The sequence below is a fragment of the Indicator indicator genome, chromosome 34 (genome assembly GCF_027791375.1).
Source record: "Indicator indicator isolate 239-I01 chromosome 34, UM_Iind_1.1, whole genome shotgun sequence".
NCBI classification, from domain to species: domain Eukaryota; kingdom Metazoa; phylum Chordata; class Aves; order Piciformes; family Indicatoridae; genus Indicator; species Indicator indicator.
In genome coordinates this window covers 8,085,023-8,108,266 of record NC_072043.1, presented here as the reverse complement: position 1 = coordinate 8,108,266, position 23,244 = coordinate 8,085,023, and the positions used below count along the sequence as shown (strand labels likewise).

The window sequence follows — 23,244 nt, the reverse complement described above, 5'->3', positions numbered from 1 at the left end:
CCATCCTCATCTCCACTAACTATTCTGTCCTTGTGCTTCCTCACTGTCCTCATTCTTCCTCAGCATCCTTGTCCCATCTTGATCATCCTTGGCCCTCTCACCTGTGCTCACCTCTCCCAAGTCACCTTGTCCTTCATGAATGTCCTAAATGCCCCTCCAAGAGCCCTCATCCCTGCCCAGCGTCTTTGTCACTCCCCAGGGTCCTCATCCCTCATGACAGCTCTTGGCCTCCTCGGGCATCTTCAAATGCCCTCAGGGTCTTTGGCCCTCCTGAACGTCCTCATCCCTCCCTGGTCCTTATCACTAGTGACTGTCCTTGGCCTCCCCAGGCATCCTCAACCATCCTTGTCCCTCCTAATTGTCCCTGTCTCCAGTGTCCTCATCCCTCGAGCATCCTCATCCCTCCCAACTTTGTTTGTCCCCAAGGTCCTCATCCCACCCAAGCATCCTTGTCCCTCCCCAGTGTCTTTGCCTCTCTCCAGTGTCCTTGTCCCAGGGTCTTCATCCTTTCTGAGCTTCCTGAACCCTCCTCATTGTCCTCATCCCTAGTGACTGTCCTTGGCCTTCCCAAGCATTCTCAGTCAACCTTGTCCATCCTAATTGTCCTTGTCCCCAGCGTCCTCATCCTTCCTGAGCATCCGCACCCCTCCCCAACATTCTCTTCCCTCTCAACTTTCCTTGTCCCAGAATCATCATCCTTCTCAAGCATACCTGTCTGTCCCACTGTCCTCATCCCTCTCAACTGCCCTTGTCCCCAGGGTCACCCCTCCTGAGCATCCTTGTCCCTCCCCAGCATCTTTGCCCCTCCCAGCTGTCTTTGTCCCCAGAGTCCTCATCCCTCCCTGAGCATCCCCATCCCTCCCTGAGCATCCTTGCCCCTCCCAGCTCTCCTTGTCCCAGCCTGAGCATGTCTCTTCCTCGTGCTGCCGCCCACTAGCCGCTGGCTCTGTGCAGCCCTGTGTCTGTGGTGCCACTCATAAATTAAAGACCATCCCACTCGTCCCCTCTGTGTCCCCATTCCCGAATCCCCGACCCTGACACCACGCCTTCCTCCCCCTCTTCATCGTTTCTCCTGCGCCGGGCAGGGACATGAGGGCCCCGGGCGACGGCGATGTCCGGTCCCTTGGCCGCGATCCGCCGGCGTCCGGCTGCGCCCCGAGCCGTGCCCGCGGGAGCCGCTGGAGCCGCGGGAGGAGACGCTGCCCGTGGTGGAGCAGCTGCCGGACACCTGCCCTCGGGGCAGGCAGGAGGGTTTGACGTAGGGGATGACGTCATCTGCGAGGGAAGGGGACAAGGATGGGGTCTGGAGGTGCCAGCCCAGAAGGGTGCCCGGCGGTCAGTAGCTTCGGCCTTACCGCCGCGGGGGGGCTGCTGCGGGGGCGCCTTGCGCTCGGCCCCGCTCGGCTCCGGCTCCGGCACCAGGGTCTGGCCCGGCGGTGGCAGCGGTGGCGGCGGCAGATCTGCGGTTGGAGGCGGGAGGAGAAGGTTGAGCCCCACCATGGGCCACCTCCTGGACGCCCATGTGACTCCCCCTCACCTCCTTGCGGCTTTTCCCGGCGGTAGCGGCTTCGGGGCTTCGGGCGGCTCCGCGGCGGCTCCCGACGGCTTTTCCCTGGGGGGTGGCGGCGGCGTCAGGACCTCCCCGGGGCCGGTGTCTCCCCCCCGAAAGAAAACCTGACCCCACTGGGGCTCACCTGTGCCAGGGGCGCGGCGGACTCGGGGTGGGTGACCCTCGCTGGCATCAGGACTCGACGGGGGGCTGGGTGATCCTGGGGGGGTGGCGGTGCCCGGGGGGTGTCTCCTGGCAAAGAGGGGCAGAGGGTGAAGCTGGGGAGGGAAGCCAGGAGCGGAGTTTGGTGGGCACCAAACCGGTGCTGGGGAAAGCCAGGGTGGCACAGCTGGAGGGGAATGGTACAGATGGGCTGGAGAGTCACAGGTGGATGGCAGCTGCATGGCAGGGCTTGTGATGGGCAGCTGGGTGAGGGCAGTGGCACATCTGGGTGGCAAGGCCACAACTGGATCACATCTGCATGGAGCAGGGTTGTGATGGCACAGCTGCATCTTGATTGCACAGCTGGAGGCCAGCTGGATTGCAGCAGCACAGCTGGATTGCAACCACATAACAGCACAGCTGGACTCCAGTCACACAGCTGGATTGCACATCTGAGTCCCAGCAGAGTTGGACTGCAACTGCGCAGCTGGATTGCAAACACACATCTGGATCACAGCACAGCATGACTGCAGCAGCACAGCTGGATTGCAGCTGCACAGATCCATTGCAACAGAGCAGAACCACAGGCACACAGCTGCATCCCAACCACACAGCTGGATTGCAGTTGCACAACTGGCTCACAGCACATCATGGTTGTAACCACACAGCTGGATCTCAGTGGCATGCCAGCATTGTGATGGCACAGCTGGATCACAGCAGAGCCAGGTGGTGACAGCACAGCTGGATGACAGTGTCCCAGCCAGCTTGTGACAATGCATCTGCATCGTGGTGGCACAGCTGGATTGTCTCACCAGGACCATGACAGTATGGCTGGAGCACAGCTGACCGGCAGGGCTGGATGGTGACAGTGAAGACAGATCACAAAGTGCCATCTGGACAGAGGTGGCACATCCAGACCCCAAAGGCACTATCCAGACCCCAGTGGCACCATCCAGACCCCAATGGCACCTTGATGGCACAGCTGGGCCAGGACAGCACAGCAGGGCTGGATCATGACAACGTGGCTGGATAGTGATGGGACATGCAGACCCCAGTGCGACAGTTAAACCCTGGTGGGACATCTGGACTCCAGTGACACAGCCAGATCATGGTGGCAGGGCAAGACTGGGTGCTGACAACATGGGTGGATCACAACAGGACACCCAGGTTGTGGTGAGACATCTGGACCCCACTGGGACATCTGGACATCAGTGACACAGCAGGGATGGATGGTGACATCATGACTGGATTGCAATGGGACATCAGGACCCCACTATGACATCTGGACTCCAGTGGCACATCTGGACTCCAGTGGCACATCTGGACTCCAGTGGCACAGCTGGACCATGATGGTCCTGTAGGGCCCAATTGTGACATGACTGGATCATGATGGACATCCAGACCCCAGGTGGTCATTTGGACACTAATGGGGCATCTGGGCCCTGATGGCACAGCCCTGGTATGGCAGGGCTTGGTGGTGACAGCATGGATGGATCACGGTGGGACATCTGGATGCCAATAGCACATCCAGACTCTGATGGGACATCAGACCCCCACAACATGGCCAGACTCAGCAGGGCACATCTCCTACCAGATCAGGCAGTGGCTCTCAGGGCTGCAGGGGTGGGGGGCATCCTCGTGGGCACGAGGGGATGGCGTCAGCGTGGCCGTGGACCGGCAGCCAGAGGAGGCGGTGGGAGACGATGCGGCAGTGGCACAGGGAACTTCCTCACCAGGGTACCACTGCCCTGTGCCCAACCTGTGAGGTGGGAGTGACAGGGTGGATGCTGGGGCCAGCATGTCTGGGGCACCTCCGGCTGCCACACTTACCCTTGGGCTGCCTCTTCCTCTTCCTCCTCCTCTTCCTCCTCCTCCTGGGTGCACTGGCTGAGCTCACTGGCCGAGGGTGGGGGGGGCAGCAGCTCTGTCCAGCTCACCACTGGTGGTTTGACTGCCTGCCCCAACTTCTTCCCTTTGGCCCCTGAAGAATGATTATGGAATCAAAGGATCATGGAATTGTCTGGGTTGGAAAAGAGCTTTCAGATCACGGAGTCCAATCCTTAACTGCCCCTGCCCACTGCCAGGGCACCACCAAACCATGGCCCTCAGCATCACATCTCTGTGGCTTTAAAACACTTCCAGGGATGGGGACTCCACCACCTCCCTGGGCAGCCTGGGCCTTGATAACCCTCAAGGGAGGAAATTGTTCCTCATGTCCAACCTAAACCTCCCCTGGAGCAGCTTGAGGCCATCTCCTCTTGTCCTATCCCTTTTTTCTTTGGGAGACCACTGACCACCTGGCTCCAGCCTCCTTGCAGGGAGCTGCAGAGAGCAATGAGGTCTCCCCTCAGCCTCCTCTTCTCCAGGCTCAACACCCCCAGCTCCCTCAGCTGCTCCTCCCCAGCCCTCTTCTCCAGACCCTTCCCCAGCTTCCTTGCCCTTCTCTGCTCCTGCTCCAGCCTCTCAATGTCCTTCTGGCAGTCAGGAGCCCAACACTGAAGCCAGCACTCAAGGGGTGGCCTCAGCAGTGCCCAGTCCAGGGGCACAATCCCTGCCCTGCTCCTGCTGCCCACACCATTGCCGCTCCAGGCCAGGCTGCTGGTGCCCTTCTTGCCCACCTGGGCACATCCTGTTTCAGTGAATGCCAGGGCAGGGGGCTGCATGGAAGAGACAGTGTCACCAGCACCTGTGTGTCCCTCCCACCTGTCCTACCTTGCTCAGTCCAGCCTCGGGGTGCCTGGGGGGTTGGGACATCCATTGGCTGGGGAGCTTCCCCGGGGTAGGGTGTCCCGTGGTGTGAGAAAGGCCGGGGGAAGGTGTGGAGCTCCTCAGCACCCACCTCAATGGTGCTGTAAACCGGCCCCTCGCCAGTGCCTGCCCCAAACTGCTCGGTCTGGGCAATGTATCTGCTGATGCCAGCATCTGCAGAGAGCAACCACAATCATCATGGCTGACCACATCCCCCCCAAGCCACCCATCCCCATGATGACCTCTCACCATTGTAGTATCTTTCGGTGGTCCCCAAGCAAGCGGTGGCTGCAACACTGCTGCCACCACCACCGCTGCCACCACTGCCACCACCGCCACCACCACGCCAGGTGTCTGCCAGCCATGGGTAAACAGCGCTGGCAGCTGTCCTGCAAGGAGACAGGGTGAAGGGGTGATGGTGGTCGGCGCTGCGGGTCTTGGGGAGGTTGGGGGATACTGGGAGGGGGTACCTGGGGCTGCCGCGTGCCGGCGCTGGAAAGGCAACTGTGGAAAGAGGTGAGGATGAGGGTGAGGAAGGGCCACGCCGCGTCCCCGCGGCACCTAAGGGCTTACCGGTGGGCGTATAGGCGAAGGAGGCTGCAAAGAGAGAGGCAGTGGGCAGAAGGAAGGGTGATGGGTGCCAGGGGGATGGGGGAGGCCCCACGGGTAGCACCCCCCAGTACCGGTGAAGTGGCTGAGCTCCTTCTTCCTCCGGCGTCGGCCATAGAGCCAGGCGGCGAAGGCGGCGAGGAGCAGCCAGCAGGCGCCGCCGACGCCGGCGATGAAGGCTGGGCGTGTGGCCAGCTCCGCCCAGCGCTCCGCCAGCCTGCGGCCGCGCCCCGGCCCCCCATCCTGCTCCGACGGCGGCGCTGCAGGCGACAGTGCGGACGGGCACACGCCGGTGGGGGTGCCCAGGAGCCCACCCCCAGCACTGGGGCGGCCCCTGTCAGCCCCCAGCCCATGGCGGTGGTTGTGCTGAGGGACTCACCGATGCGGATGGGGACAGGAGCGCTGCGGATGCCCACGCCGGCGCCGGTGGCGGCAGCGACTTCGGCACGGTAAGGGACGCCGGGGACCAGGCCCCGCAGTACCGTCGTCAGCACCGTCCCCTCCACGCTCTGGTTGATGTGGAAGCGACTCTCGTTGCCCAGGCACCAAATCTGGGAGGAGGAGCGATGGGGGACACCCATGGGGGCACTATGGCATGGTGTCACAGGAGCACTCATGGGGATATGGCATCGTAAATGGCTCGGGTTGGAAGGGACCTCAGAGCTCATCTCCTCCAACCTCCCTACCACGGGCAGGGGCATCTCTCAGGTGAACTCAGCTGCTCAAGGCCTCACCCAGCCTGGCTGTGAACACCAGGCTGGCACAGGGAACACATCGTGGGAGGTGGGAGCCACAGAAACACCATAACATGGCGTGATGGAGGGATCATCCATGAGGACACCATCACAGGGGTCATAGAACGGCACCCACAAGACGTTACCATGCGAGGACACCATGACCTGGTGTCATGGGGAGGACAATGCCATGTGTGGCAGTACCATGGCACATTTTGATGGAGGGCAGAGGAACCCCAACAGGTGCCCACCGCCACTGCCCTTACCCGGTAGTCCCGGATGACGCCGTTCTGCTCGGCCAGCGGTGGTGGCTGCCACGAGATGCGGACACTGGTGCCGTTCCCAGCCACACTGACAGCCCTTGGCGGGGCGCTGGGAGCTGCCCGAGGGACATGCATGGGTTGTCCTCTCCGTGGTGTCCCCATGGACCTCCACCACCCCTCACCCCCACCCACCCGCTGTGAGGGCCGTGCACACAGCTCCATGCACACACACAACACACAGAGCTCCATGTGCACACACACACACACACATGCACACATACAACACACACAGAGCTCCATGTGTGCACACGCCCATGCACACACACGTGCACACCCAGGCACACACACAACACACAGAGCTCCATGTGTGCACGCACACATGCGCACACACACGTGCACACCCAGGCACACACACAACACACAGAGCTCCATGTGTGCACGCACACATGCACACACACATGTACACCAATGCACACATACAACATACACAGAGCTCTGTGCACATACACACACGTGTGCACACCCATTCACACACACAACACACACAGAGAGCTCCATGTGTGCACACACCCATGCACACACCCATGCACACCCATGCACACACACAACACACAGAGCTCCATGTGTGCACACATATGCACACACACATGCACACCCATGTACACATACAACACACACAGAGCTCTGTGCACATACACACACGCACACATGTGTGCACACCCATGCACACACACAACACACACAGAGCTCCATATGTGCACACACCCATGCAACACCCATGCACACATACAACACACGCACATGTACACACACATAGCTCTGTGCACACCCCTTCCATGCACACATGTACACACAGCTCTGTGCACACACAATCATGCACACACATGCACACCCATGGACCTCCACCACCCCCTTCCCCCCCCACTCACCCGCCTCAGAGGTGCGCAGTGCACGCACGGCACTGTCGGGGCCCTGGAGGTGCCTGAAGTAGGCTCTGACCTTCACCTCGTAGTCCTGGCCGCGGCGCAGCTCAGTGAGCAGGGCCCCGCGTTCTGCCGGCTCCCTCCCCGCCCGCGCCTCCTCCCAGCGCCCGCCGCGCCGCCGGCACAGCACCCGGAAGCCCTGGAGGAAGGGTGCTGGGTGCTCCACCTGAAGACCCGAGAGGAAGGTGGGATGGCTGGGAGCAGATGGGCACTGGGGGACCTGTGCTGGTGGGGAGGTGGGGCACTCACGGTCCAAGAGAGGCGGACGGTGCCCTGTGGCAGCACCACCGGTTCCTGGAGGTGCACAGTCACTTGTGCCAGCTCCTGTTGGACCTGGTCGAGGTCCAGGTCTTGATGTGTGGGGCTTGCTTCTGCTCAAAATATGAGAGGGTGGTGGGTCCATGGGCACCTCCACTGGTGTCACCAAGTGGGGATGCCACAGGGACACCATATTCCTGTGGTGGGTCCATGGACATGTGCATTGGCATCATTGGGTGGGGATGCCCTCCAGGGTGGTGGGTGCACTGGCACCTCCATCAGCATCAGTAGGAGACAGACCCAAAGACAGTTGGTACATGGACCACTGATGTCACCAACTGAGGATGCACCCAAAGTGATGGATACAAAAGCATCTCTGCCTTGGTGTCAGCAAGGGAGATGGATGCGAGGGTGGTGAGTGCATGGGCACCTCCATCAGCATCACCAGTCAGGGCTGCACCCAAGCGTGGTAGGTTCATGGCACCTCCAGTGATGTCACCAAGCAGGGGTTCACTCAGGGGTTGTGGGTCCATGGGCACTCACCAGTGTCACCTTGGGTCTCGCCTTGGGTACGCACAGGCTTGGAGGCGCCGCTGGGGTTGCTGAGCCCATAGGCATTGGCTGCCCTCACCATGAAGAGGTAGACAGTGCCAGGGGCCAGGCCACTCACAGTGTAGGTCTCACCCTTCACATCAGCTGCCACCGTCTGCCATGGGCCACCCACCGCCTGGCTGTTAGAGCACAGAGGTGACCTGTGGTGGCGTGGTGCCAGGCCACCATGTCACACGTCTGGAGCCAGGCTTGTGTGATACCTGAAAGCCTCCACCATATAGGAGGTGACATCATTGGCACTGCTGTCCTCATTCCCTTTCCAGCTCAGGGTGACACTGCTTTGGGTGATGTTGGTGACCACAGGGGTTGAGGGTGGCCCCGGGAGGACACTGGGCTTAGGGGAAGGTGGGGAGAGCTTGGGCCTGTCACCTGTGGGGTGATACATGGAGACCTGGGGTGGCTTTGTCCCCAGCACCATAGTGTCTCTGGTGCTGTGACAATCCCTGTCACCCACCTTGCACCTCCAGGGTGCTGCCCCAGCGTGTCTCACCCACAGAGCTGGAGGCCACACACTCATAGTGCCCGGAGTCTGTCACCTGCAAGGGGAACAGCTCCTGCCCCATCACCCTGAGCACCTGTCACCTTGGCACCCATCACCCTGAGCACCCACCACGCTTTGGCTCCACCACCTCTTGCACCCCCCGTTTGAGCACACACCACAAGCATACACCACCCTGAGTACCCCCACCCTTAGTCCGCAACTTCCTTTGCAGCCACCACCCCTTCCACTCATCACCCTGAACACCCACCACCCCTTGTACCCACCACCTTGAGCACCCACTCCACTTTGCACCCACATCCCTGAGCCCCCCCACCCCTGCCCCCCAGGTGCCCGGGGTGAGTGGGTGCCCTGAGCCCCTGCTCCAGGCCGGCTCACCCGGAGCTCGCTGATCTCCAGGGTGCCATTCTCCAGCAGGTTAATGCGGGGTTCAGCACCCACCAGGACGCTGCCATCCTTCAGCCACTCCACGCTGCCGGGGGGGGCCCCGTCACCCACCCGGCACGGCAGCCACGCCGTAGCCCCCATGGGCAGCACCGTGCGGTTGGCGAGATCGCGGTGGTCCGGCGGCGGGAGGAGCTCGGTCGAAGCTGCAGTGAAGAGAAGCTGGGTGGGACGCGGCGCTCGGTGCCGAGCGGTGCCAGTTCGCTGCCGCCACCGGTACTCACCCGCTGCCACCCGCAGCCGAGCCTTGGCCAGGACGCTGCCGGCCACGCTGATGGCCTGGCACTGGTAAAAGCCGGCGTCGGAGAGCTGGACCTCGGTGATGGTGATGGCACCCCTCTGGCTGACCGAAATCCGGCCCGGGGCCGGCGAGGGCTGGCCCGGGAACAGCAGCGTCTGGGGAGAGACCGGGATGAGTGAGGAAGGTCGGGATGAGGACGGGCACTGGAATGAGGATACGGACGGGGATGGAGATGTGAACAGGGACAAGGACAGGGATGTGGACATACATGGGGACCGGAACAAGGGATGAAGACACAAGGATGGGGATAGAGACCGGAATGGGGACAGGGATGAGGACAAGAATGGGATGAGAGTGGGATCGGACAGGGATAGGAATGAAGATACGGACAGGGATGGGGATGGAGATGGGAACAGGGCTGGAGACAAGGACAGGAACAAGGCTGGGGGCAGGGATGGGGCTGGGACAGAGATGGGATTGGGATGAGGATGGGATGGAGACAGGGATGGAGATTGGAAATGCGGATGGGATGAAGATGAGAAAGGCATGGAGACAGACAGGGTGGGGATGGGGACAAGAATAGGGTTGGAGATAAGGATGTGGACAGAGAAAGTGACAGAAATGATGAGGATGAGGATGAGGGTGAGGATGAGGATGAGGATGAGGGTGAGGATGAGAATGAGGATGAGGATGCAGACAGGATGGGGACAGTGTCAGGGACAGACCTGGCTGCCCTCCTTATGCCAGAAGACGGCGGGTGGTGGGTTGCCCTTGCTCTGGCACTGGAAGGTGACGCTCTGGCCGGGGCTGACTGTCTGGTCGCGGGGCCCATTGATGAGCTGGGGGGGCACTGGGGCAGCGTGGGGGAGAGAAGGCTCACCTGGCTGTCTCACCAGCACCCATGGGTGCTCCCCACAGGGATCACCCCCTTACCGTGCACGGTGAGGGTGCCCGACGCCTCGGACCTGCCCACGCTGTTGTCAGCCACGCAGGTGTAGGTGCCCTCATCCTCCGGGCGCAGGCGGCGCAGCCGCAGAGTGTTGTCCGGCAGCACCTCCCACCTGCAACGCCGGGGGGGCAGGGGCGGATATGGGAGAGGGGTGTGGCGGGGATGCGGGATGGGATTGGCCTGTGGAGTGGGATGGGGAATCGGGATGTGACGGGGATATGGGATGGGGGCTTGTGATGTGCTGGAGGATGGGGATATGGTGGGGATATTGGGTTGTGATAAGGATGGGGTGGGGTTGTGAGCTGTGATGGAAGATTAGGATGTGATGGGAATGTGGAATGGAGTGAAAATGTGGGATGGGATGGGGATGTGGGATGTGGTCAGGGTGGGAATATGGGGGGGTGGGTGTGATGGGGATGGGGTGGGATGGGGGTGTTGGATGTGATGGAGACGTGATGGGGGTGTGGGGTGGTGATGGGGGTGTAGGTGTGATGGGGATGTGATGGGGATGTAATGGGGGTGTGGGCTGGTGATGGGGGTGTAGGTGTGATGGGGATGTGATGGGGATGTAATGGGGGTGTGGGCTGGTGATGGGGGTGTAGGTGTGATGGGGATGTGATGGGGATGTGGGTGTGATGGGGATGTGATGGGGGTGTAGGTGTGATGGGGATGTGATGGGGGTGCGGGTGTGATGGGGATGTGATGGGGGTGCGGGTGTGATGGGGATGTGATGGGGATGTGGGTGTGATGGGGATGTGATGGGGATGTGGGTGTGATGGGGATGTGATGGGGGTGTAGGTGTGATGGGGATGTGATGGGGGTGTAGGTGTGATGGGGATGTGATGGGGATGTGGGTGTGATGGGGATGTGATGGGGATGTGGGTGTGATGGGGATGTGGGTGTGATGGGGATGTGATGGGGATGTGATGGGGATGTGATGGGGATGTGATGGGGATGTGATGGGGATGTGGGTGTGATGGGGATGTGATGGGGGTGTGGGTGTGATGGGGATGTGATGGGGGTGTAGGTGTGATGGGGATGTGATGGGGTGCAGGTGTGATGGGGATGTGATGGGGGTGCGGGTGTGATGGGGATGTGATGGGGGTGTAGGTGTGATGGGGATGTGATGGGGGTGTAGGTGTGATGGGGATGTGGGATGTGAGGACGGCACAAGATATGATGGAGATGTGGGATGAAGATGGGACATGGGACATGATGGAGACATGGGATGTAACGATGATGTGGCATGTGATGAGGATGGAGAATCCCACAGGGATATGGGATGCAGTGCAGATACCTGATGGCATGGGGATACAATGGGGCTGCGAGACACTCTGAGCACCCCAGCCTGGCTCTGGCACCCAGCACACCAACGCCAGTGCCCACCACTCACCTTCCTGGTGGCATCTCGCCCTCCTCCTTGCGCCAGCGAGCTGCTGGCCGGGGGTCCCCCAGCACCTCACAGGGAAACTCTGCCATCCCCTCCACCAGCACCGCCTGGTTGAGTGGCCTCTTGCCAAATGCCGGCCGTTCTGTGGGGGGTCCATCAGTCCCACTGGGGTAGCACTCACCTCCCTGTGACACCCCGGAAGTGACATCCCCCACTCACCGAAGACCACCAGCTCGGCCGGTTCGCTGTCCCTCTCACCCACCACGTTGGTGGCCACGCAGACGTAGACCCCAGCGTCGCTCTTGCGGGTGCTGGCCAGCATCAGCTTCCCACCACGGATCTACCGAGCAGCCCAGTTCAGCCAGGACAGGAGGGAGAGACCCTCCCCAACCCCCACCTTTGGGGACACCGCCGTCCCCCTCACCGTCAGGCGTTCATCCCTATCGCTGAGGCGGGCACCATCCTTTTTCCAGGAGACGCTGGGCTCGGGGTGGCCCCGCGGGGGGACGCACTCCAGGACCGCCGGCTCCCCTGCCACCACCACCACGTCCCCGGGGGGCTGTCGGAAGTCGTCCCGGAGCACTGAGGGGGGAGGGGTGTGACGTCATCAGCCCCGCTGCAGGTTCCCCATCCCTGGTGCGAGGGTTCCCCCAGCTTCCAGCATGGAGATGGCACAGGGCCCCCCCAAAATCCAGCCCCACCCCCTCCTACACTCCCTCTGAAAACACCCAACAGGTGGCACCAGGGGAGGCACCTGGCACACAAATTTCAGGGAATGTGACTTGGTTTAAGATAATTTTAACTGATTATCAAAGATGTTCACTTATTTTCCTGTGTTTTCAACTGATTTTCGTTGATTTCCATCCCTTTCTCACTATTTTACTTGCTTTTTGGTCATTTCCGTTTGTTCTCCCTGATTTTCGTTTGTTTTCATTCTTTTCATTTATTTTAATTTCACTTTATTTATTCTCTTTTACTTTCACTTATTTCCATTTGTTTTCCATTTCTTTTAACTCATTTCTATTTCTTTTCACTTTATTTCTTTTCAATTCTTTCCAATTATGTTGACTCATTTTCCTTTCCATTATTTTCAAGGATTCTCTCCTTTTAAAATCTATTTTCACTTATTTTTACTTCTTCCCATTAATTTTCAATTATTTTCGCATTATTTACGTTCAAATATCTTAATTTCCACTTATTCCCATTTCTTTTCACTTCTTTTCCCTTCTGTTTCTTTTTTTTTTTACTTCTTTTAATTTCTTTTTGTTTCATTTATTTCCATTTGTTTTCACTTATTTTTATATCTTTCCCCTTATTTTCATGTCTTTTCATAATTTGCTTTTATTTTCAGTTATTTTCACTTTTCTTGCCACTTTTCACTTCTTTTAATTTTCTTTTCCTTATTGTCCAGCAGTTTCACTTATTTTCATTTATTTTCATTTATATTGACTACTTTAAATATATTTTCACTTTCTTTCACTTTCCTTTTCTTTGTTTCTATTCATTACCCATTTTCACCCCGCGGCTCTCGCCGCCCCTCACCCCGACCCCACAGAGCCGCTCTCAGCTCCTGCACCGCCCCCAAAGCCTGCACCGCCCCCAGTCCCAGCCCCTCACCGGCCACCTCCAGCGACGCGTTCCTGCTGATGGCCTCCCCCAGGTAGTTCCTGGCCACGCAGACGTAGACCCCCTCGTCGGGTTTGCCTCGCCGCCCGTGGAGGATGCGGAGGAAGAAGAGGGACCCCCCCGGCAGGAGGGTGCGGTGGGAGCGAGGGTCCTCCCGGTCCGTCTCCACCCGCTCCCCGTCCTTGTACCACTCCACGGCGGGTGAGGGGCGACCTTCAGCCTTGCAGCTCAGGGTGGCCGGTTCCCCCTTGGAGACCAGGAGATCCGAGGGGTGCTCCACGATGCGGGGTGCTGTATCCTCCAGCAGCGGGTAGGACTCTGCCGAGAAGGGAGGGGGAGGTGGTCCTGAAAACCCTCCCAGGGATGTGCTTGGCAGGGGGCGGTCTGAGCACCAGCTCCTACAGCTCTCTCCTGGAACCAGAATCTGCTCTGCTTGGTGAGGAGGAGGTGAGGTGAAGGGAGGCCAGGTCACAGCTCAGTGTATCCCCACCACACAGGTGACCAAAAGGTGAGCACCATTGGGCTGAGACTTGGCCACACTCCATCTCACCTCCTGGAACCTCTCAGCACCGTGGATCTCTTTCCAGGAGGTGAGATGATGTGTGGTCAGGTCTCAGCCCACTTTATTCTCCTCCAGGAGGTGAGATGACCACTGGGTGAGAAGTGCAGCCAGGTCTCGGCCCAGTGTTTTTCCCACTACGGTGTGTGTGGTGGGAGCAGGACCAGGAGCCTGTTAGACCTGAGACATACCAGAACAAGGACAGGGGGACAGAGCAGCTCCCCTCACAGTGACATCCCTTTTCCTCCAAGTTTCCATTTGGGTAGCCTTGGGGAAAAGGTGAGGCTAAAAAGGGGTTGTGGCTAAAGGGTGTTGAGGCTAAATTCCCTCAAAAAAGGTTTTTTTTTTTCCCTCAGCTGCAAGTGGTGATTTTCTGTAGCTGGTGACACCAGGTTGCAGAAAACTCTTAATTTGGGGTTAAACTGCCCCAGACTGTGGCTGTGAGGCTGTGGAACACAAATGGGAATTAACAAATGCTCATTAATTAATGCTGGGGTAATTAATTAGTGCTCGTTACTGCTGGGGTCTGGCAGGATGGGCCCAGCTGTGTCCCCAGTGCCACTGCGGCTGGCCCTGCAGTTCAGGCTGTGCTGTCTGCACATCAGTGCTGGCACACAGCACATGTGTGCACCGGCACAGGGGTGCACAGGCACACATGCTGAGGCATGGGGGTGCACAGGCACTGGGGTGCACAGGCACGGGGTGCACAGGCACGGGGTGCACAGGCACACATGCAGAATCATGGGGGTGCACAGGCACTGGTGTGCACAGGCATGGGTGTGCACAGGCACTGGGGTCCACAGGCATGGGGTGCACAGGCACGCATGCAGAGGCATGGGTGTGCACAGGCACAGGGGTGCACAGGCACACATGCAGAGGCATGGGGGTTCACAGGCACGGGGGTGCACAGGCACTGGTGTGCACAGGCACGGGGGTGCACAGGCACACATGCAGAGGCATGGGGGTGCACAGGCACTGGGGTGCAGAGGCATGGGGGTGCACAGGTATGGGTGTGCACAGGCACTGGTGTGCACACAGCAGCACACTGGCACACACAGGGATGTGTGCACACACCCGGACATGCATCTGCACACACAGCTGTACATATCTGCACACACACACATCCTAGCGGGGTGCACCAGGCAGTGCCTAACCACATCCCTGAGCAGCCACACACATGCACAGTGCTCCAAGAACACACATGCATGCAAACATAGCTCCACACACATGCACACACATATGCACACAGCTCTGTGCACACACATGCACACACAGCTCCATGCACACACATGCACACACACGCATGCACACAGCTCCACATGTGCACAAACAGCTCCAGACATGCACATGCATGCACACAGCTGCAGGCATGCACATGCAAGTTTGCTGATACACACACATGCACACAGCTCTGTGCACACAGCTGCATGCAGACAGCTGCATGCACACAGCTCCACACAGACACACGTGTCCCCCCTCTCCCAGGTTTCCACACCTGCCCACAGCTCCACACACACACGTGTCCCACCCCTTGCCCCCCTTTTGCTCGGGTGGGGGCTGCGTTGCCATGGGGATGGGATGCGGCTGCCATGGGGACCGGGCAGGATGCTGCGAGGGACCTGCCACCCCGTGGCGTGACAGCAGGGTGGGGGGGGGCACAGCGGGGGCCGAGGGGGCCGCAGCTGGCCCGGTGGCTAATTGGGCCGAGGAGGGGGGTGAGACCAAGTCCCCTCCTGCGTGCTGCCAGTGGGGGTCCCGCAGGGGTTTGGGGACACCTCTCCCACTGCCATCAGCCACCCAGAGCCAGCTGGTGGGCGGGACATGGAGGGGGACATGGGCTCAAAAACAGGGGGGGAAGCTCCAAAAGGGCTTAAAATTTAGGTGGACACCCCCTCCATCACCCACCCCCCGTCCCTGTACCCACATCTGGCACGGGGACACGGGGTTGATTTGGGGACATAGAGATGGTTTGGAGGCACAATGTCTCTATCAGCTCAGCGGCTGAGACTTGGTTTGGGACACAGGGACACTTTGGGTACACTGAAGTTCCTGCCCCAGGGCCATGAGGCTGGTTTGGAGACATGGGGTTGGTCCCAGCTCAGGGTCTGGGGGCTGGTTTGGTGACAGAAGGGCAGTCTGGGGATGCTGGAGGGGATCGTTTGGAGTCACGGGACTGGGCTGGAGACATAGGGACGGGCTAGGGACATAGGGACAGTCTGGGGACACGTGGCTGGTTTGGAAACCTGGGGTCTCTCCTGGCTCAGAGGCTGGCAGTTGCTTCGTAGAGAGTGCAACAATTTAATGACATCTGGATCCTTCCTGGCTCAGGGATACAGGGCTGGTTTGGGGAGAGGAGGATGATCCCCAGCTCAGGGGCTGAGGGTCATTGTGGCACATGGAGCTGTTTTGGCGACACTGAGTTACTCCTGTCTCGGTGTCCAGGGACTGGTTTGGCCACTGAGTGTTGGTTCCAGTTCAGGGTCTGGGAACCAGTTTAGGGACACAGAAGTGGTGTAGGGACATGGGGACGGTCGGGTGAAATGGAGTTTCTTCCAGCTCCAAGTCAGGGCATCAGTGTGAGGACATGAGAACAATTTGGGTGCGTGGGGCTGGTCTTAGTTTGGGGTCTGTGAGCAGATCCACGGACTTGAGGTCAGTCCCAGTTCACAGTCTGGGAGTCTGTGTAAGGACATGCGGCCGATGAGGGAAGAGAGCTGCTCCTGCTTTGGGATTTAGGGACACGAGGCTGTTTTGGGGACATTTGTTCTGTTCCGGTTTGGGGTCTAGGGGTCGATTTGGGGACATAGAGTTGCCCCGATTTGGGGACACGGGGCTGGTCCTGCTTTGGAGTCGCAGGAACTGCCCGGGGACGCGGGATCACTCCCGGTTCTCAGCCCAGGGACACGAAGCCAGTGACACGGGGCTGATTTGGGGACACTGGGTCAGCCTCAGTTTGGGGACGTAGAGCTGGTCCTGGTGTGGGAACACGGGGCCGGTGTGGGGACACTGGGTCACTGACAGACTGAGAACAGGGGACAGGTGCCTGTGTGGGGACAGGAGGCAGACTTGGGGACACCGAGTCAATCCCGATTTGGGACACGGAGCAGGTCCCAGAATGGGGCCAGGGACCGGTTCTAGTGTAGTGCCGGCCGGGGCTGGGGGTGCTACAGGCTAGTTCCAGCATCACCAGTGGGACCGGGGACCCTGGGACCTGGGGACAGGGGGACACGGGGACATGGGGACACGGGGATAGCAGAGGAGAGGGATACGGAGGCACAGGGATAGCGGGACAGAGGGATACGGGAAGAGAGGGAGACGAGGACACGGGGGCAGCGGGACAACGAGACCCGGGGACAGCAGGACACGGGGCTGCGGGGACAGGTCACGTACCGTTGCCGGGGGGCAGCCCGAGCGCGGCGATGGAGCTGTTGATGCCGAGCAGGAGCTGGGAGGAGTTGGAGCTCTCAGTCCCCAGCGAGTCGGCGAAAAGATTCATCTGCAGCAACGTCTTCAGCAGGTACCGCAGCATCCCGGCTCGGCTCGCCTCGGCTCGGCTCAGCCCGCTCCGACTCGGCACAGCTCAGCTGAGCTCGGCTCTGAACGATCCGGCTCGGCTCAGTCCGACCCAGCCCGACTGAACTGGGCTAAACTCGGATGAACTCGACCCAGCAATGCTCAGCTCAGCTTGACTTAGCTCGGCTCGGTTGAGCTCAGCACGGCTCGAAATGGCTTGGCTTGATTCAGCTCGTCTGAGCTCCACTCGGCTCGGCTTGGCTCTGTCCAGCTCGGGTCGGCTGAGCTCGTTTAGCCTCGGCTCGGTCCGGCTCGGGTCGGCCGAACTCGGTTAGGCTGAGTAACTTAGCCTCGGCTCAGCCGAGCTCGGTTAGGCTCATCTCGGTTTAGGTCGGCTTAGCACAACCCTGCTCGGCACGGTCCCACCCTGCTCGGCTGAGCTCGGCTCGGCTCCGCAAGGCACAGCTCGGCTCTGCACGACCCGGCTCGGCCCAGCCCCGGCACCGCCTCCGCGTCCGGCGGGGGAGGAGGGGCGCGGCCAGCGCGCTGGGGGCTGGTGGGGCGGTGATGAGAGTGTCCCTGTGCCCCCCTCTTTTGGGGAGGGGGGACAGAAGGGACCCATATGAAGGGGAGCTCCATGGGGGAAGGCAGAGGGGAACTGAGGTGACCTTCGGGGGGGGAGGGTGGCCTGGTACTTGGGGGGTTGGCAAACGTTGGCGGCTGGTGCCTTTGAATTGCTAATTAGCAATTAGGCGCTTAATTAATGAGTGTGTGAAGTAATGTGCGGCCCCCCAGACAGGCGTCCAGTGTGGGGGAGGGAGTGTGGGGGGCGTTATCTGGGGTCATTATGGAGGGGTTCGTTGGGGGGGTCATTGAAGGAAGTTCATTGCGGTGTAGCTAAGGAACAGGGCAAAGGATGAGGTGGGCGCCAAAGGGGGGGTTCAAGGGGTGGGGGGAGGGCCTGGCGGGGGGTGGATGGAGGAGGGCAATGGGGCAGGATTTGTGTGGGGGGGGAACAGCTGGTGAACAGCTGGATCGAGTGAGCAGGAGAAGGGGGCTGTGCGCATCTGGAATGCATCCCAAGGTGGGGGAAATTTCACATCTGTAGGGCCTTTGGGGCACAGCTGGGCAGAGCAGGGTGAGGGGGTGTTCATGCACATCTGGGATGCCAAGATCCTCACATCTGAGAGAGGTTGGCTGGCCTGGAGAGTGACTTGGGGTAAACATCTGGAAGGCTTGGGTTAGTGCCCACTGACACAGCTGGGTGCACATCTGTAGGCAGGTGACTGCTTCCACATCTGGAGAGAGAAAGTGATTGAGTGCACATCTGGGGGTAGGCAGGCGCACATCTGGGCACATGCCTGAAGGTACAAGCTAGGTGAGATCATCTGGAGGCAGGAGTTGGAGGCGTTGTGCACATCTGGAAATAGCTGAGCACACATCTGCCGGCAGGAGGTGGATGAGTAGTACACCTGGGTGCACATCTGGAGGTAGGAGGCAGGCACACATCTGGATGCAGGAGATAGATGACTGCACATCTGGAAAGCTTAAAAGAGCATGCTCCCCCATTCAGAGCTGCCCTGAGGTCACACCGGGTGCACATCTGGCCCCGCAGCACACATCTGGTCCCTCTCAGCCTCTCCAGCACCCCCCGGGCTCCCCGAATCCCGTCAGAGGTGCCGGCTCCCAGTGCGGGGGGGTCTCGGGGACGATGCATTATTCATCCCCCCCTCCCAGCGCCCGCAGCCTGGAAATGAATATTCATCTCATCGTCCCACAAAAGCTTTCCCGGGAATGCACCAGCCCGGCGGAATTCCCGGTAGGATCCACACAAACCCAAGGAGAAATGAATTATCCGTACAATAAGAGACTGATCCAACTCTTATCCAAATCATTCCCCAGGATGGGAATTTAGGATGATGTTGGAATATTAAATGCTGCAGGATTTCCCCCTTTTTGTGTGTCTTTGGAATGCCAAACCAGCGGCATGAGGCATGTCTATCCGGGGAATATGGGATGTTGATCCCTGGGTTCTTTTGGGACTTGTTTTGGGAGTTGTTTTGGGAGCACCAAGGTTTCAGGGTCTCTGATAATCCCACTGTCAGGCCTGAGGCCGCGGCGTTGGGCTCGGGATGGGGAAAGGAGACAAAGGATCCGCATCCCGATGGATAATCCATCTTCCCCCCCCCCCACCCCCCCCTTCCAAGCTTCATCCCAGTTAATCAGCTGGGCAAACAGGGAGCGCGGGGGCATCGCCTCCTCGTTAGCGGCTTTATTCCCGCTGCCGACGCCGTTAATTGCGGTTTGATTCGGCGATTAGCAGCTGTTTGAGCAGGATTTGCCCAAATCTTGCTTCGCCGCCGCCTCAAATCGCTCCCTCCCGCCCCCCCGAAAGTTTAGCGGTGGAGTGAGCCTCCCCTCCCAAAAACCCCGCTCCATTCTCCTGGTTATTCCTCCTTGTTCTCATTAATTCCTCGTTTTCCCCATCGGGATGGGGAAACTGAGGCAGGAGGGGCGCGGAGCGACGGGGTATTTGTACAGGCAAATGAGCGGCGCTGACGGGGGGGGATTATTAACATCCCCCCTGGGACCCCCAACTCCGAGGGGCCCGAAAATGAGCTCTTGAATATTGATAGAGGTTGTGGCAGCGCACATGGGGCTGGGGGTGCTGTAAACGGTGACACCGGGATGCCGTGGGGGGTGATACTGGGATGGTGTACGGACTGCACTGGGATGCTGTGGGATATGGCACTGGGATGCTGTGGGGACTGCACTGGGATGCTGTGGGGATTGCACTGGGATGCTGTAGGATGTGGCACTGGGATGCTGTAGGGACGACACAGGAATGCTGTAGGATGTGGCACTGTGATGATGTGGGGACGACACTGGGGTGCTGTGGGGATGATATTGGGATGCTGTAGGATATGGCACTGGGATGCTGTGGGGATGACACTGGGGTGTTATGGTGATGACACTGGGGTGCTGTAGGATATGGCACTGGGATGCTGTGGAGACAACACTAGGATGCTGTGGGGACAACACTGGGATGCTGTGGTGATGACACTGGGGTGCTGTAGGATATGGCACTGAGATGCTGTGGGGACTGCACTGGAATGCTGTAGGATATGGAACTGGGATACTGTGGGGGGTGATACTGGGATGTTGTAGGGATGACACTGGGATGCTGTAGGATGTGGCACTGGGATGCAGTAGGGGTGACATTGGGATAATGTAGCATATTGTACTGGGATGGTGTAGGGACAACACAGGAATGCTGTAGGATATCGTACTGAGTTGCTGTGGGGACAACACTGGAATGCTGTAGGATATGACACTGAGATGCTGTAGGATATGGCACTGGGATGCTGTGGGGACGACACTGGGATGCTGTGGGGATGACACTGGGATGCTGTAGGATATGACACTGGGATGGTTTGGGGGTGACACTGAGATGTGTAGGGGATGGTACTGAGATTCTTTAAGGGATAATATTGGGATGCATTAGGGGATGATACTGGAATGCTGTAGAGAATGACACTGGGGTGTATTAGAGGATAATCCTGGGAAGATCATGCTGGGATAACGTAGGGGGTGAGAGCAAGATCGTTATGGGATGGTTCCGGGGTGTGTTAAGGGATAGTGCTGGGTTTCACGGGAGCGCACTGGGATGCTTTGGGGAAGCTTTAAGGAATGATGCTGGGATATAGCAAGGGATAGTGCTGGGTTTCACGGGAGCGCACTGGGATTCTTTGGGAAAGCTTTAAGGAATGATGCTGGGATATAGCAAGGGATAGTGCTGGGTTTCACGGGAGCGCACTGGGATGCTTTGGGGAAGCTTTAATGAATGATGCTGGGATACAGCAAGGGATAACGCCGAGATGTTTTAGGGGAGCACATTGGTATGTTTTAGGGGCTGACAGGATATGCTTCGGAGGCTGATGTGAAATGCAAATGCTTTAGGTGAGCAGATTGCGATGCTGTCGGGGCAGCCTGGGGCAGCTCCGCGGGGCGGTGTGTTGGGCTGCCCCAAAGGAGGGGTGTCAGCCTGTCCATCCTCCATGCCTGGCAGACGCAGGAGGCCGGCGGCTCAAAGTCTGCTCGCGGGGTGTCCCAGCCCGCCTCATTACCACCGGCCCCGGGAAGCCGGAGCCCATGTGTTCTGGAGGCGAGCGACTCCGGGGTGTATTAACATCCCATTTCCACCTCTTTAATATCGAGTTTGTGGAGCTCATTTATCAGCCGAGACGGGGGGGGACACGCCGGGCAGGGCTCGGCAGCTGGGTCACGGCGAGAGGCGGCGGCCGCTCGTCCCCGAAGGAAGGCAGCCGCGGGTCTAACAGGTAGTGGCTCATGTGCGAATCGCCAGTCTGGGACCGTCACATCATTGGGAAAGGCTCTATCAAAGCTGGGCTTAATTGGGTGGAAGGCTTGTTTGCCTGGCCCTTAATGGGGGATCAGAGGGCCGGGGACCCAGCGCTGACGGCCCTACAAAGGCAGGCAATTACTTGCTTGTCTGCATTATGTATTAACCCATCTGGGGCCGGGATATTGGCTTTGAAAGAGAGACAAAGGCGGAGGCGGGACGCGCCTCCCCGCGCCGAATTAGTCCGCCTGGGTCCCCTTTGTGCGCCTGGAAGCAGGATGCAGGCTCCGAGGATGATCCGTGGGTACCAGGGCGTGGCGGCGGCTCAGCATCCTGCATCCTCCTAGATGAGGTTCTTCTCACCCTGCAGCGGGCACCACGGCTTCCTGCCTGTGGCCCTGGCTCGGAGTAATTATGAAATTTGGTTTTAATTAGCTGCTGCAGCTGTTAATAAGTTTGTATCTATTTTTGACTGTGTGTTTTGGGTCAGTAAATTGCAGTGAACACGGGGCCTGGCTGGTCCGAGTGGCTTTTGGGCTAACGGTTCGCTGTTGTTAGTGGGTGGGGAGGGTGGCTCAAAAGGGAGGAGAGCTGCCTGATGATGCCTGGAGAGGCTTGTCCTGCTGTCCACCCGTTCACAGGGAGCTGGGGACAGCCACAATTCGAGTGCATGGGTGAACCCTGGATAAGAACAGGCAGAATACGTGGCACAGGCTAATCCTGGCTGAGAACAGGCACAGCTCATCACACAAGTGAGTCCCACTGAGAACAGCTACAACTCAGTGCATGTGTGGGCCCTGGCTGAGAACAGCTACAACTCACTGTACAGAGTGATCCCGGAGGAGAAAAGCCTCATCTCATAGCACAGGTCAGCCCCGACTGCAAATCTACTGCAGAGTGAGCTCCCACTGAGCACAGGCAGAGCTCATCACAAAGATGAGTCCTGGCTGATAACAGCCCCAGTGCAGCGCTTGTGTGAGTCTTGGCTGAGAACAGGCACAACTCATTGCCTGGGTGAAGCTCAGTGAGCACAGCCCCAGCTCATGGCACAGATGAGCCCCACTACAGGCACCCAGCTCTGCTCAGGAATGACTTGGGCAGCACTTAGTGGGTTGGGGCCCCCCAGCATGCTCCCTTCTCGGCCGGGACATTAGCAAGGGGTCGAAGGGCCCTGCAGGGAGTGGGGCTGCATTGCAATCAGCTGCTCAAGCCCTAATTAACCTCATTTGCATCCCTCCACCAGCCCCCTCTAATTTGGGCCTGATTAGATCGAGGGCAGTGGGGAATCAGGGGAAGGGGGAGCAGCGGCACATGGTGGGTAAGGGCACGGTGAGGGTGGGGCTTGGGGACATGGGGACAGTCAGTAGGGGTGGCAGTGGGTACGTCCCTGTAGGCAGCTGGGTCTGGGAACAGTGCCACGGGGATGGGCCAGCAGCAGGGACAAACCTTTAGGGACGTGGCACAGAGGTGCCAGCAGGGACATCTTTCTGGGGACGTGGTGGCTCTGGGTGCACCTCTTTAAGGACAATGCAGGGCTGGCAGCAGAGACATCGTTTAGGGGACAAGAGGGGACATCCCTGTGGGGACCGTGCTTTGAGGACACATGGTGAGGCTGGTGGTGGATGGAGTGCTCTGGGAACACGATATAGAGGTGGCAGTGGGGTCATCTCTTTGGAGCCATGGTGGCAGTGGGTACATTCCTCTGGGGACACGCTGCAAGGCTGGCAGAGTGGACATCCTTT

General features: G+C 59.2%; 1 protein-coding gene across 1 annotated transcript; it reads right to left on the bottom strand.

Moving 5' to 3' along the window:
- Positions 1 to 1,060: 1,060 nt before the first annotated feature.
- On the bottom strand, positions 1,061 to 17,155 carry ROBO3 (roundabout guidance receptor 3). Its single transcript, XM_054395718.1, is given in 26 exon segments — positions 1,061 to 1,275; positions 1,356 to 1,460; positions 1,538 to 1,612; positions 1,695 to 1,801; positions 3,303 to 3,470; positions 3,542 to 3,692; positions 4,424 to 4,633; positions 4,709 to 4,848; positions 4,930 to 5,056; positions 5,143 to 5,368; positions 5,371 to 5,619; positions 6,069 to 6,181; positions 6,995 to 7,214; positions 7,298 to 7,422; positions 7,871 to 8,037; positions 8,119 to 8,287; positions 8,373 to 8,454; positions 8,796 to 9,007; positions 9,086 to 9,257; positions 9,828 to 9,952; positions 10,036 to 10,163; positions 11,445 to 11,583; positions 11,661 to 11,781; positions 11,866 to 12,023; positions 13,059 to 13,385; positions 17,017 to 17,155. Coding segments are annotated over 26 exon segments (4,170 nt in total).
- Positions 17,156 to 23,244: the final 6,089 nt, after the last annotated feature.